The 14,927-nt window shown below is 43.5% G+C and overlaps 2 protein-coding genes across 4 annotated transcripts in view; one reads left to right on the top strand and one right to left on the bottom strand.

The window, feature by feature from the left end:
* SKIC3 (SKI3 subunit of superkiller complex) overlaps window positions 1–9,628 on the bottom strand; it is a 269,270-nt gene extending 259,642 nt beyond the window's left edge. Inside the window, exons 1-2 of one of the 2 annotated variants that reach the window (XM_075325084.1) lie at window positions 9,543–9,628; window positions 881–975 (exon numbers count right to left, since the gene is read on the bottom strand). In XM_075325084.1, the coding sequence (XP_075181199.1) occupies window positions 881–970 (90 nt within the window). In that variant the 5' untranslated portion in view covers window positions 971–975; window positions 9,543–9,628. The remainder of the gene's footprint in view (window positions 1–880; window positions 976–9,542) is intronic. The other variant, XM_075325085.1, reaches the window with a different exon arrangement.
* A 60-nt stretch (window positions 9,629–9,688) lies between these two features.
* Window positions 9,689–14,410, top strand: LOC142300834 (uncharacterized). 2 transcript variants are annotated; one of them, XM_075341910.1, is made up of 4 exons: window positions 9,689–9,738; window positions 11,482–11,749; window positions 12,439–12,589; window positions 12,747–14,410. In XM_075341910.1, the coding sequence occupies exons 2-4, from the start codon at window positions 11,563–11,565 to the stop codon at window positions 13,714–13,716; spliced, it is 1,308 nt and encodes a 435-aa protein (XP_075198025.1). In that variant the 5' UTR covers window positions 9,689–9,738; window positions 11,482–11,562; the 3' UTR covers window positions 13,717–14,410. The 2 variants fall into 2 exon arrangements, with proteins under 2 accessions (XP_075198025.1, XP_075198024.1); XM_075341909.1 differs by having other exon boundaries at window positions 9,696–11,749.
* The last annotated feature ends 517 nt before the right edge of the window (window positions 14,411–14,927 follow it).

Below are 14,927 nucleotides of genomic sequence, written 5' to 3'. Positions count from 1 at the left end.
TTGGGGGTGGCTCATATAGGTCTGGGGGGCCCATACTGCTCTGGGAGGGTAGCTCATACAGGTCTGGGGGGCCCATACTGCTAGGCGGAAGCGGAGCGGGGGTGCCCACACAGCTCTGGGCCTGCTTCAGGAACGTGCGGCTGCCAGCATGAGAACTGTGGTCCCCGGAACTCAGCCCGGGGATCGCAGAACTGATCACCACCGTTGACATCGGCGAATGGGCCCACCGGCGTTTGCTTGGGTGCTGTATCTCAGTATTTGGGGAAAGTCTTCACTGAATACAGAATTTACCTCAGAATTGAGAATGTTGATAATGGCTGATCAATTCTGACAGAGAAAGAAGCTAATTCTGCTGATAAAACATTACAAAGTTGTTTATTTTCATGTCTACTATCGATTTAAGAAATAAAATTAAACCGTCTGTTACTCAAATACTAAGGCTATGTTCACACGTTACTCTTTTGCAGCATTTTTTGCTGATTTTTTTTCATGCACATTGAAAGCTGCTTTTTAGAATTCAGAGATCTCAATACCATGATTTATTCTTTTTCTTAAAGGAATGGGAAAACTGCTGCGTTTTTGAAGACTGCAACTTAACAATTCTTTCAAGGTTTTTGCAGCGTTATTTCACCATAGAAAGGAATGAGGAAGAGCAAAAACACAGCAGAAACCCAACCATGCGCTTTTGGTGAATATAACTAACTTTATTAAACATGTAAAGTAGACAAATGACACATATAATCTACAGCAAAAAACGTGAATAAAAATACAGCAAAAAAATACAGCAATAAAAAACATAAAAAAAACCACAACAAAAAAGCATTATGGGAATATAGCCTAATGTTGGCTCAGTAGCAGGGGAGCGTGCAGCGCCTCTCACCTTACAGTGCTTCAGTGCCTCCTTGTAGTCCTTACTCCTGATGGAATCTCGGGCGCTCTTCAGTGCAGCCTTCACCTCCTTGCTGGCCATGGTGTCTGATACAGAGGAACAAGAGCTGAAATGAATACTGGTCATGATCTACACAATAAGGCTGGACTCACACGAACATATGAAAAAACGGTTCCATTCTCATCCAGGAAAATAGGACAATTTTGTCTGACTTGTCATCTGTGTGCTCTCAGCGTGCTGTCAGTATTCGTTCAGCGTGCTCTCAGCGTGCTGTCAGTATTCGCTCAGCGTGCTCTCAGTGTGCTGTCAGTATTCGCTCAGCGTGCTCTCAGCATGCTGTCAGTGTGCTGTCAGCTCGCTGTCAGTGTGCTCTCAGTGTGCTGTCAGTGTTCTCTCAGTATGCAATATGTTTTCTCTCAGCAGCTATTAGTCATTTTCTGGACCATTTACAGTGTTCTCTGCTGCATGATAGTAATGTATCCATAAAATCGGATGTCACTAGGATGGTCCGTGTGCCATCTGTTTTTTTCCTCGCACCCATTGACTTATTTTGACGAGTCTCGGACGATTTCGGCAGCAATTCGCAGCATGTTGCGACTTTTCTCTCATCCAGAATCTGGATGACAAAAATAACTGACCAACTGCTCTGCCTCAGTGACTAACATTGGTCTGAGTGCAATGAGAGATTTTCTCCATTGCGGCTCGTGTGTGCGTACCGTAAATAGAATGCTATCCGATGAGGACCAGCTCTTGTTTGAGCAGCTCTAATGGTTTAGTTCTTCAAGACAAGTTCGTCTGTGTAAATATGTCTTCCCTCCAGCAGCTTTAAGCCATCCTTGTACTAGTCCTGCCATCAGAATGAATGAAATCTGAATGGGACTCCATTATAAAAGTCAATGAGACCTGCCATAGACTGGAGCAGTGTTGTGGCTTCTCTTATAAATGGGAGCCGTGGTGCAGATGTGAACAGGCACTTACAGGCCGGGCCCCATAATCCGTTTGTTATTTTCTTTTCTGCTATGTGCAACTGGTTCACACACCTCAGCCATGGGACAAAGATCAAACTGTGATGTCAAGGAAAACTGGCTCCCCCATTCATTTTCCAAAGGCCGTTTAAAACCTGAGATGTGCAATCTGATAGATGAATGGATGTAGACAGCAACTTGACTTTTCCTTTTTTACGTCTCATTTTCTTTTCTCATTTAAAAATCCACCAAAAATCGAGAAAGCGATCAAGAAATCCAAACCGGAGAGCAATCTCTGATACAGACAGGAGATGACTCACTAGCAAATAAACCCCTCGACACACATCTTTGGGCAGTCTGCTGCTTAGTTTTATCCTTTAATTGAAACACTGTTTTAGGCCTCTTTCAAACGTACGTTTCTCCGGTACGTGTTTGGTCCGTTTCCTCACATACCGGAGACACGGGCACACGTAGACCCATTAAAATTAATGGGTCTGCGCTCACGTGCATATTCTGCCATGGGCCATGTGTCCGTGTGGAGCATATGTGTGCCACACGTAGACATGTCCTGTTTTCTCCGGCATCACGGGTGTCACACGGAATGCAAACAGACCACTAGGAGGTGTTCCGTGTGACACACACCGGAGAAAACACACGTGTCTGTGAAAGAAATAACAAAACTTTACTCACATTCTGAGCACTGCTGTCTCTGCCACTACTGTCACTTGCTTCCGACCGCCGCTCATTATGCTCATTGCATATTCACTTCACTGCGGCCGGAAGCAGCAGCAGCGGGGAGTCGGCAGGACCGGAGACCGAAGATCAGCACCACGGACAGCGAAGCCAGGGACAGGTGAGCAGAAAGTTCCCAATCTCTGTGTGTTATTAGTCCAGTCAAAATACGGTTTGACCCGGAACAAACTCCAAAAAAGCGTTTTATGTTTTTGGTTTTTTTTTACTATTATTTGTGGGGAACAACATATTAAACGTTTTCCAAAAATTGATCGCCACAAAGGTCCTAACTATGACGTCATAAGACGATGACAGCCATCGCACTAAAAATAATGAATATTTCCCTATTTCAAAGCTGTAGGTTACAGAAGAGTTTGCATTTTTTATACTATATATTTTCATATAACAATTTTTAGACAAAGTTTTATACTAACTACATGGACAGGCGAGGTCATAAAGTAGTCATGACATACATGTACATTTCTAGAAATTATAGAATTAATACACAGTGCATTTTAAGACCTACTTGATCACTGAATAACCGTGTCAGGTCAATAGTCACTATTTTCATCATCAGACACTGCTTCCTCACTCATTGTCACAATGCCCTTCTTGACATGGTCCGCATACCCGTGAACAGTTAAGTCCGTGTCTTTTGCAAGTGCACCGAAGTGTACTACAACCACGAGAACAATTGTAGTGAATTATTTTCAGAAGTGTTTCTGGCGCGGGTGAAGTATCCATCATCGCTGGAACTAGACTGTTGTTCTGCAATTCCCATCCCCATTCAGTAGTGTCCATGGCCTCACCATTGTCCATCCAAAGCATCACTTGAAGGTAACTCCGACGGGCATGATACTTCGTTGCAGAGGAGATCGGTGGCAGTCGTTCAGGTGTAACAAAGATTTTGACTGACCCAACTTTAGTAGAGTACCTCATTGCAGACAGATTGTCTCCAAGTTTGCCCTCGAACAATGCCACCATCGCTTTATACCCAGCGTCTTCAATCTCAGCTATGTTTTCCTTAGGTGTGGAAAACATTTTAGCACAGCTATTTAAGACAGAGTCTCCCATCAAAACCTTGTGTAGACCGAGTTTTTTTCCGATTTCAAAAAACGCGGAAGTGGTATCGCAACCCGTGAATGCATGCAGGAACAGAAGACTGCTGCAGACATGGTTTCCCAGGAACTTCTTCATAACCTTAATGTCGTATACTGTTGCAGGACTCCCTTTATCCAAGTAGAAATAAAGTTGAAACGAGATTGATAGACTGTTTGTTCTCAACATTCGAAAGGAAGTCCTCCTTTTTCCCGACAAATTTCGTTCCTTCAGCAATATTCACTTTACTTGTTTGATTTTTGCGCCGCCGCTGATGGGTAATGTCCTTAGTGTTTGGTCCTCCAATGTAACCATCAAATACTATTGTAGCCTTACCATAGTGCTTTACTGTGAAAGATGCATAGTCTTCAGCGATTGAACAATATGTCTTTCCTTCTGACCACTTCAGTCAATAGAGAAGAGAACCTCAGTCAAGAACATAATGTTCCACTTATGGTACATCCTTGAGTACTGCGTCATCTGAACTCTGTTCTTTTATAGCAGCCATCAGTTGTGCTTTGTTTGGTTTGCGTAAGAGATGTTTTGCCTCAAAGAGGGATGGTGGGTATGGTGAAAGTTCATAGGCCATCACCTCATCAAGGGAAAGATCAGCAGTTTGAGACGCCACAAGAAACCTTTGGAACATAAGAGCGGGGTCTATTGTTTTGTCCTTAGCAACGTCAATTGCCTCACTGGATGCCAGGGCCTTGGCTTTCATTGACCGCTTGTACTTAACTGAAAACAGTGATTGACCCTCCATTGTTGCCACTATTTCTCTGCCAATGGTGAACAGGTTATGGACATTCACATCATTATTTGCATTGACACCGGTGATAATGTTGCGAAGAGACACTTCATCAGAGAAAGGTGAAAAGGTCTCGAGTTTATCTCTAATTTTCTCCAGGTCTTCACGATCTCTTCTCGTCCTTGACGTTCTTGCCTCCTTGTGTTGTTCACTGGTGACAAAGCTCTGGCGAGTGAAACCCTGCATTGCATCACTGTAGGGAGAGGACACTGGCACAGATAGAGTCCACAAGGCCCTCTGATGTTCGAACATTCCACTTCCTCTGGTGAGTCCTCCTGCAGTTTTTAGGGAGCGCATCAGAGCTTGCTCGATGACTAGGTCGCAACCCAGGCCTGCCCAGTACTGATCAATACGCCTTACAACATGCAAGACATTCATAAATCGTTAAATAATAAATATAATAATAGTAGTAATTGTAAAGGAAATATGATAGACACTGAAAGGAGAGTCGCCTTTAACATTTTACAGCTTTGGCGGCCATATTCTTTGACATCACATTTGGACCCTTTGTGGTAACCCTATCTTGGTAAACTTTTAGTATGTCTTTCCCTACATGTGATACTACAAAAAAAACCAATAAAACACTTTCTTGGAATTTGTTCAGGGTAAAGGATTTTTTTTTTTCGTATTTTGACTGGACTATATCACGGATAACACACAGAGAACACACGTGTGCCATAAACACGGCTCACGGAGGGAAATACGCACCTTTGAATAGGCCTTATAGGGGTTGCTCTTGGGTTGGCACTGGTTTAGGCTACATGCGCACGGCTTTGTTTTTTGCAGTGTTTTTTGGTGCAGTTTTGTTGTCAGGAAGTTCTGACTTTTCACTTCCCAGCAAAATCTATGAGAATTCAGATTTGCTATGCGCACGTAGCAGTTTATTTGTCAAAACCTTTTGACAAAAAAGAAGCAGCATGTTCATTCTTTTTGCATTTTTGCCACGTTTTGTCACCCATTGAAATCAATGAGGGGATGAAAACCGCAAGAAAAAAATGCATGCTACCAAAATTGTGCGTTTTGCATGTCTTTTACTTGCGGTTTTGTCACAAAAAACCACCCACATTGCTCCAGGATAAATTCATTCACTCTCTCTCTCCAAGCGCATGAACATACTCACCGATCACAGCGCGGCGAGGCTGTCATTATGTTCCCACTGCCTCTCACTCTGCTTCCCGACCGCTCATTAGGCTTCTCCCGACCACCGGCGTCTGTGATTGGTTGCAGTCAGACCCAAACCCACGCTGAGTGACAGCTGTCTGACTACAACCAATCACAGACGCTGGTGGGCAGGTCTAAATCGTACAGTAAAATAAATAATTAAAAAAAAAAAAAAGTGTGTGATTCTCCCAACTTTGATACCCAGCCAAGATAAAGCCCCACAGCAGGGGGCTGGTATTCTCAGACTGGGGAGGCCTATGGTTATTAGGCTCTCCCCAGCCTAAAAATATCATCCAGCAGCCGCCCAGAATTGCCACATCCATTAGATGAGACAGTTCTGGCACTTTATCCAGCTCTTCCTGATTGCCCTGGTGCGGTGGCAATCAGGGTAATAAGAAGTTAATGGCAGCCCTCAGCAACCCCTATGTCCTAGTTTAGTGATGGCAAGCGTCTATGAGACACCCCACATCATTAATCTGTAAGTGAAAGTAAATAAAATACAAACACCCAAAAAATCCTTTATTTGAAATAAAAAACAAAAAAGCACCCGCTTTCACCAGTTCATTAACCCCAATAACACTCCTACAGGTCCGATGTAATCCACATAAGGTCCCACGATGATTCCAGCACTGCTACATCTAACGCTCACAGCGAGTGCAATAGAACATGACTACCGATGTGAGCTCCACGCAGCAACTGAAGTGAGACGCGCGATCAGCGGTGACGTCACTAAGATTAGTCGCAGCCGGAGGCCTCCACCCATGACAGCAAATCACCTGAGTGACTGAAGTGAGCTGCGCGATCAGTGGTAACGTCACTCGGGTGATTTGCGCTCACAGCTAGAATCCCCCACCTGGCCACGACTGAAGTGAGCCAGAGATGGAGGATTCACCTGAGTGACGTCACCGCTGATCGCAAGGCTCACTTATTCGCGGCTTGAACCTCACAGCGCTGACCCATGACATCACTGCCGCGACACACACCGTACTGCGTACTTCACGTGAGTTCATTCTGATTGCGCAGCTCTGTCTGCACTCACAGCTGGCTGTCATAATCTATGAAGCTCGCTGTGACAGGGCAGGGATGTTGACAGGGCAGGGATGTAGCAGAGCTGAATCGCTGTGGGACCTTGTGTGGATTATTTCGGACCTGCAGGGGTGTTTGGTGGTTAATAAAGTGGTGAAAGAGGGGGCTTTTTATTTTATTCCTAATAAATGATTTTTGGGGAGTTTGTGTTTATTTACTTTCACTTGCAGATTAGTGATGGGTGAGTCTCATAGATGACTGCCATCACTAATCTAGGACTTAGTGGCAGCTGTGGGCTGCGATTAACTCCTTATTACCCCAATTGCCACCACTCCAGGGCAACAGGAAGAGCTGGGTCCATCGCCAGAATTGGCGCATTTTATGGATGCGCCACTTCTGGGGAAGCTGTGGGCTGCTATTGTTAGGCTGGAAAGGGCCAAATGAATCCCACCTTAATAATATCCGCCCCTAGTTGTCTGCTTTACCTTTGCTGGTTTCAGAAAAATGAGGGGACCTCATGTGATTTTTTTTTATAAATAAATCAAATAATAAAAAAAAACAAAAAAAAACCATGGGATCCCCTCTATGTTTCATAACCAGTCAAGGTACAGCAGACAACTGAGGGTATAAAAACGGGGGGCACCCCATGTCATTTTTTTACCCCAACAAATGAAGAAAAAAAAAAAAAAAAAACAGCTGGCCAAGGCTATCCCTCCATCAAGCTATTCTGTTATTTCTTTTTATCTATTCTATGTCCTTTCTACCTATTTTTTCATATCTATCTATTCTAGCTGTCAATTATTCTATAATCCTATCATATTTTGTTTCTCCTTTACAAAATGCATTAACAATATCATGGCAAAATTGCAGTAAAATAGACCATCATTACAAGCGTAGGGTTTTTTTTACATTTCCAGGCTCTCTGTGACAAGGTGCAGTTTTTGTGCAGAAAAAATTGCAGCGTGCACATATAGCTTTATGGGGGGGCTTTCTGACAGCTACAGGGTTACAGAATAAGGGTGCACTCACACGAGCGTGAAAATCGGACGAGTGCAGTGCAAGAAAATCTCGCATTGCACTCTGACCAATGTTAGTCAATGAGGGAGAGCAGTTGGTCAGCTTTTCTCGCATCCAGATTCTGGATGCGAGAAAAGTAGCAGCATATACGTTTTCATCCGTAAAACGGCCAATGCAAGTCAATGGCTGCGAGGAAAAAAACGGACGGCACACGGACCATCCTAGTGACATCCGTTTTTCAAAATATAATTCTATCATGTTGCACAGAACACAGTAAATGCTCCTGTACAGGACTGTAAATGAGTAACAGCTGCTGAGGAAAAAAACAGACAGCACACAGACAGCACATGGATGACAAGTGAGAAAAAATCGTTCTACTCTCGCAAACGAGAATGGGGCCGTTTTTTCATACGTTCGTGTGAGTCCAGCCTACCTGGGTTCCTAGCACTGGTTTATAGGGACACTCTCTAGCTCACACTTAGGCCTAAGACACACATCCATGCCGCCGGTACGTGTTTGGCAGTTTTTTCACGTACCGGCGGCACGGAGACACGTGGACCTATGTTTTCATTATTGTTTGGACACAGGTAAGTATTTTGGAACAGAACGTGTGTCCGTTCCGTACTTACGTGCGTCTGTGATTTCCTCACGCTGACATGTCCACGTATTCTCCGGCAGCACGGGTGTCACACGGCCCGCACCCGTACCACACGGATGTATTGTGGATGCGGTTCCGTGTGACACGCACCGGAGAACACGTGTCATTAATTCAAAAATAAAAAAACACATACTCACCTCCACCAGCCCCGCAGATTTTTCCGCTGCAAAATGTTCCTGCCGGCCGCCGCTTGTTATGAGAGTGTAAAGGAGGTTGGCGTTCTGTCACGGGCGCTAATCTCCGCCCCTCCGCTCGGCCGGAAGCGGGGAGTGGGCGGGGCTGGAGCCGAAGATCAGAACCCTGGACAGCAGCGTGGACCACGTGAGTATGCAAATTACCGGTTCTCCGTGTGCTATCACGGATAGCACAAGGAGAACACATGTGGACCGCACGTACCCGAGACACGTACTTAACTAACGCAACACGCAGGGAAAATACGTGTCTCGCGGCACGTGCGTGTTTTTAATAGATGTGTGTTGGAGGCCTTATATGGAGGGCACTGACTTATGAGAGTGATACCTGATTAGCTATATTTCATGGTGGCACTGAGATCGGTACTCTGATATGGCAATACTCTTACTGGCACTGGTTTATGGAGAGTCTGGTATTCTCTGGTCAGCACTAGCATAGTTTTCTGATGGTACTTTCTGGGTGGCACTGGTTTATAGGGACACATTGGCAGGCAGGGCCCTGTTGCGTAGTGCCTCCTTGCCTGCAGATGTTTATAGTGACACTTTCTGGCTATCACATGACAATGTGGTACGCTCATGCTGACACTGGTCTATGGGGCAATATTGTGGCTTGCACTGGTATATGGCTGCCATTCGTGTATGGTGCCGGTCTCTGGCTAGCAGTGTACATAGGGGTACTCTCTGTGTAGTATATGGGGGTACTCTCCGGGTAGCAGTGTGTATGGGGGGGGGGGTATGCTCTATCTAGCACTGCTCCCTTACTGATATATGGGGCCTCAGCTGTCATTATGAGATGTAAGGTAATTGTGGGAGGAGTTTCTATACAAAATAAAAAAAATTGACGCTTAAACAGTAAAGTACACAAGGAGCTAGCTGCTCGCCGCCCCGCCCGCCACAAGCTGCTCGTATATACGGACCCCGGGCAGATGCCAGCACAGGTCGCGCCCACTCGTGGTCTCTGCTCACACATACACACAGCAGGACAGCTCCACGTACATACCGCACTCACAGGCTGCTCCGCACTGCCACACAGGAGGAATAAAGGACCTATGATGACGTGAGGCCGGGAGACCAATCACATTCACCTGTCGAGACACTTGCACTGCAGAAGGACCTTTGGAAATTGTGATCATGTGATCAGTCACGTGATGGGAGGCGGGCAGGCGGCGGTATTGCGGGGAAATCACGTTTACAATGTAACTACAGTATCGGCGATAGTGATACAGATGTCGGAGAGCTCGGTGTGCCGGTGACTATGCACTGTGCACAGCAGCGTGCGTGTATTAAATATGCGTGTGCAGGGCTGTGCGTATGTAACTTGTGGATGTGCAGAGCTATTGTGTTGCGTGTATAAATGTGCATGTACAGGGCTGTGTGTCGAGTGTGCAGAGCTATGTGCGTATTTAACGTGCGAGCGAGGGTTGTGTGTCACGTGCGTGTGTTGAGACGTGTTCCTATTTCGTGCATGTAGAGAGCTGTGCGCGTGGGCAGAGCCGTGTGTAACGCGCGTGGGCAGAGCCGTGTGTAACGCGCGTGGGCAGAGCCGTGTGTAACGCGCGTGGGCAGAGCCGTGTGTAACGCGCGTGGGCAGAGCCGTGTGTAACGCGCGTGGGCAGAGCCGTGTGTAACGCGCGTGGGCAGAGCCGTGTGTAACGCGCGTGGGCAGAGCCGTGTGTAACGCGCGTGGGCAGAGCCGTGTGTAACGCGCGTGGGCAGAGCCGTGTGTAACGCGCGTGGGCAGAGCCGTGTGTAACGCGCGTGGGCAGAGCCGTGTGTAACGCGCGCGTGGGCAGAGCCGTGTGTAACGCGCGCGTGTGCAGAGCCGTGTGTAACGCGCGCGTGTGCAGAGCCGTGTGTAACGCGCGCGTGGGCAGAGCCGTGTGTAACGCGCGCGTGGGCAGAGCCGTGTGTAACGCGCGCGTGGGCAGAGCCGTGTGTAACGCGCGCGTGGGCAGAGCCGTGTGTAACGCGCGCGTGGACAGAGCCGTGTGTAACGCGCGCGTGGACAGAGCCGTGTGTAACGTGCGTGGGCAGAGCCGTGTGTAACGTGCGTGTGGGCAGAGCCGTGTGTAACGTGCGTGGGCAGAGCCGTGTGTAACGTGCGTGTGTGCAGAGCCGTGTGTAACGTGCGTTTGTGCAGAGCTGTGTGCGTGGGTAGAGCCGTGTGTAATGTGCGTGTGTGCAGAGCCGTGTGTAACGTGCGTGGGCAGAGCCGTGTGTAACGTGCGTGTGAGCAGAGCCGTGTGTAACGTGCGTGTGGACAGAGCCGTGTGTAACGTGCGTGGGCAGAGCCGTGTGTAACGTGCGTGTGTGCAGAGCCGTGTGTAACGTGCGTGGGCAGAGCCGTGTGTAACGTGCGTGTGTGCAGAGCCGTGTGTAATGTGCGTTTGTGCAGAGCTGTGTGCGTGGGTAGAGCCGTGTGTAATGTGCGTGTGTGCAGAGCCGTGTGTAACGTGCGTGGGCAGAGCCGTGTGTAATGTGCGTGTGTGCAGAGCCGTGTGTAACGTGCGTTTGTGCAGAGCTGTGTGCGTGGGTAGAGCCGTGCGTAATGTGCGTTGGTAAGGCCTGCAACACACATCCGTGCCTCCGGTACGTGTTTGTCATTTTTTACACGTACCGGAGACACGTGCTTATGTTGACACAGTCCTTTTAATGTAAATAGCCTCACGTCAGTGTTTTGGCACGGAGCGTGTGTCCGTTCCGTGCCTACGTATGACCGTGCCGAAAAAGCGCTGACATGTCCGTTTTTCTCCGGCATAACGTCCTCACGGATCCATTAAATCCTATGGGTCCGTGTTTGCACGTACGTGATACGGATGGCCTCCGTATGCTATCCGTGCGGTCCGTGTTTGAAAAATCAAGGTTGTTACAATTTTAAATACTTGCAGGTGGCGTAGCTAACATATTTTTTTTGCTCAAAACTTACTTTGCATTTGCAGAAGGAGTGAGCAAGCAAGCAGTTGTAGTTCTGTGTAGTGAAAGAACTTTTTTGACCACAATTTCTGCTTCCAAATATAATAATGGCTCCACGGGTGGACACGGAGAAACTGATAGCAGCTGTTGAGACTCACCCACCATTATGGGATACACGTGTTGATGGTTACCATGACAGACTGCCAGTTGACCGCCATTGGCTTCAAGTTGCTGAGGAAGTGTACCCCAATAATGCATGGGATAGATGTTCGCCTTCAAAGCGTGCTAAATATGGTAAGTGTTGTATTTTTTTTTTTGCTTTTTTTCTTTTTTATATATTTTTTTTTTTTTTTTCAAACTGAATGTTTTGTTATTGTAGTCTTAATTTTTTTTTTTAATTAACTTTGTGAAGAATTGTTATATGTAATAATCTATTTATTTTGTTAATGTTAAATTTTTATAAATTTTCCATAACTTTGCAAAATTACAAAAATTAAAAGTTAAATTTAATTTTTAATATTATTTAGAATTCTTCATGAAGTTAATTAATTAACAGATAAAACTGTCATGTGAATTTAAATTCCATGTTTTATTAGTATAATTTTTGGATCCCAATTTCTAATCATGTTTGTTAAATTCTGCTTTTTTTTTGTAATTTTTTTAAAACATTTACATTTTATGATATAAATTTTTAAAATAATATTTGTAAATATTTTTTAAAAATTTATGTTTTTGCAAAAAATAGCAACCTTTTTAAAATCTATATCACAATTACTTCCAATATAATTGAAGAGAAATATTATTTTGGTATGTGTGAATGTTTGTAAATGCTTTTTAGTGAATAATATCTTCAATAATGTATTTTCCTATAATGTATTAGTCCCCTTTTTTTTTTTATATTAAATTTAGAAAACATTATTATCATTAATGTGTGCAAAATTATGCTGAATGTTGCAATTGACATAATTTTTTAAAATCAACAGTTGACTTGGTAAAAAGGCGTTGGTGTACGGCACGTGATCAGTACCGAAGGGAGTACAACCCTATCCCATCCTCATCCAGCCAAGGCCGCAAACGCAGATATGTTTACTATGAACAAATAAGCTTCCTAGCACCCGTCTTAGAAGTAACACAGTAAGTATTTTTTTTTATTTTTTTTTTAAAAGGTTTTTTTTTTTTTTTTTTTTTTAAATTTTACTAAATTTGAATTTATTTATTTGAAGAAGGTAATTTGTAAAATATTATTTTAATGATTGTAATCTTTTATCTAATTTGAACCAAAAAAATATAGAACGGAGGATAATCTAGACGATTCTGATGAACAACCAACAGCTGGTCCCTCTGCTACAGCCACCTCAGCATCAGAACAAGAACCCGGCAGAGAAGACAGTGAAAATCAAGAGATTCAACATGATGCAGCAGCAGCAACTGAGTTACATGAGGGTGGAACAGAGAGTGCCCAAACCAACACCCAAGGCTCATCAACACAACAAACCACCACACCAGCAACCCAATCAACACAAACAAATGTCCTTCCACGTTTTGCACCACAACCTCTCCGTGCAAGAAGAATCCGCAGACCTGAGGAAATGAGATCCTTACCGGAAATTATTGACACACGCATTATTCACATAATGAACACTGTAATTCCAGAAACAGATGCCGAGCGTTTTTGTCGGTCTTTATCTACTAGCTTAACCAAAATTGCATCCGATAGGCAGGAACGTGTACGTGCTGCTATGCTGACACTCCTTTCAGCTAGTCAGGCAGAACAGGAACCAGTGAGAGTTTATGAAGCCATAGAAAATTGGCGTACCATTATGCAACAACATACAGTCCCAAACACAACAGACAATCAAAATACCATTTCTACACAAACAACAATGGCAACAGTAATTGTCACTAATCCAGTATTACAACAATCTGGTCAACCTTCTATTGCTTCAAGTACGGTATTCCCAACACCAATTAGACAAGGGTATGTTTCAACCAATACTGGCGCCTTAAGCACTGTACAAAGTGCAACTTCACAGCAACCCATGAACTATATGAATTTACAACCAACTCCAAGTACTAGTTACTTTACTCAACCCACAAATATTGGTGCTTTACCTAACTTGTTTCCTGGTTCAACATACCCACAATCATTCATGATGCCTCATTATCCAATCTCAACTATGTTACCTACACCACACTTACAAACATCAGTCAACTATCCTCAAGGTCAACAACATACACACAATACCCACTTACCCATGTAGACCCACAGGTGTACTCAACAACAGGCAATGTGTTGGGCCAAACAAGCATGCAACAGACTGTTCCACACACTACTGTAGTTAGTAATAGGAATGTTGTTCAGCAAACAACTGCTTCCATTCCTGAAAATACAATTTCTGACGCAACCCAAAACAACATACTCAGCAACACTCAGGTTACTTCCCTAGAAGATCTTGTAGACTTATGATACACATTTTTGTTAATCTTTACATTTATCCAAAAAATAAGATGAATGGCAAAAAAAAACCCAAACATTGTGTTTTACAAAAATTTTTAAAGTCAGAGTCTTGACACAACAAAAAAAGGCATGTGTGATTATATTTTGTGCCGGTTGACATATATGTTGTTTGACATGTATATGTTTCATTTTTTAGGAACACATTTGTACCAAACAAATTTGATGGTTAGATGATTTCTTATATTCTAAAACCAAAGTTTACAATTATTATGTCTATTTAAATGTCCAACATGAGACCAACATAATTATTTCAGGTCGCAAATTTTTCAACATAATAATCAATGCAAAAATGTTTGCAAGTGTACTATTTTATGTAAAGTATATGAACAATTTTATTAGAAAGAGACAATATTATTATTTTGTTAAAGATTCCTGAAGAGTAGCAAGAATCCTTTTTTTTTTTTAAAAAAAAAATAACATCATTACTTTTTTGAATAATAGGCATATTATTAATAAAAAATATGTTTTCAAAGAAAATATTCTGTTTCTTTTTTTAATGTATATATAATATTGCATTCTTTGCATAGACGATTAACATTATTAATTTAGTAATGTTAAAAACAAAAAAAAAATATCAAGTCATGATACTATCACAGAAAATTACAAACATACATACAACATTCAGAAATCCATGTTGTTAACAGATATGTAAGTTGTTGATTAACGGATTTTCACTTTAATACAAGTAATCTTTAAGCTCTTGGATTTTTTAAACAAAGTAAACATTTTCGTCTAAGTGAAAATGACTACATTGTCAATCCAAAATTGCCATGAAAAAATTAACAAACATTATTATTATTATTATTAGCATCAAAACAATTAAAGTAATCAGTAAATACATTTCTAATTTGTAAACCAGATGTCACCGAATTATGAGACATAGGTTCACCTGTTGGATTAACAACATGGTTTATCTGAAATTCATCATCAACATAAGTTCCTCCTTCATGTATC

Source organism: Anomaloglossus baeobatrachus, chromosome 1 (assembly GCF_048569485.1).
Source record: "Anomaloglossus baeobatrachus isolate aAnoBae1 chromosome 1, aAnoBae1.hap1, whole genome shotgun sequence".
Classification (NCBI taxonomy): Eukaryota; Metazoa; Chordata; class Amphibia; order Anura; family Aromobatidae; genus Anomaloglossus; species Anomaloglossus baeobatrachus.
This window is presented reverse-complemented; position numbering and strand designations above follow the sequence as displayed.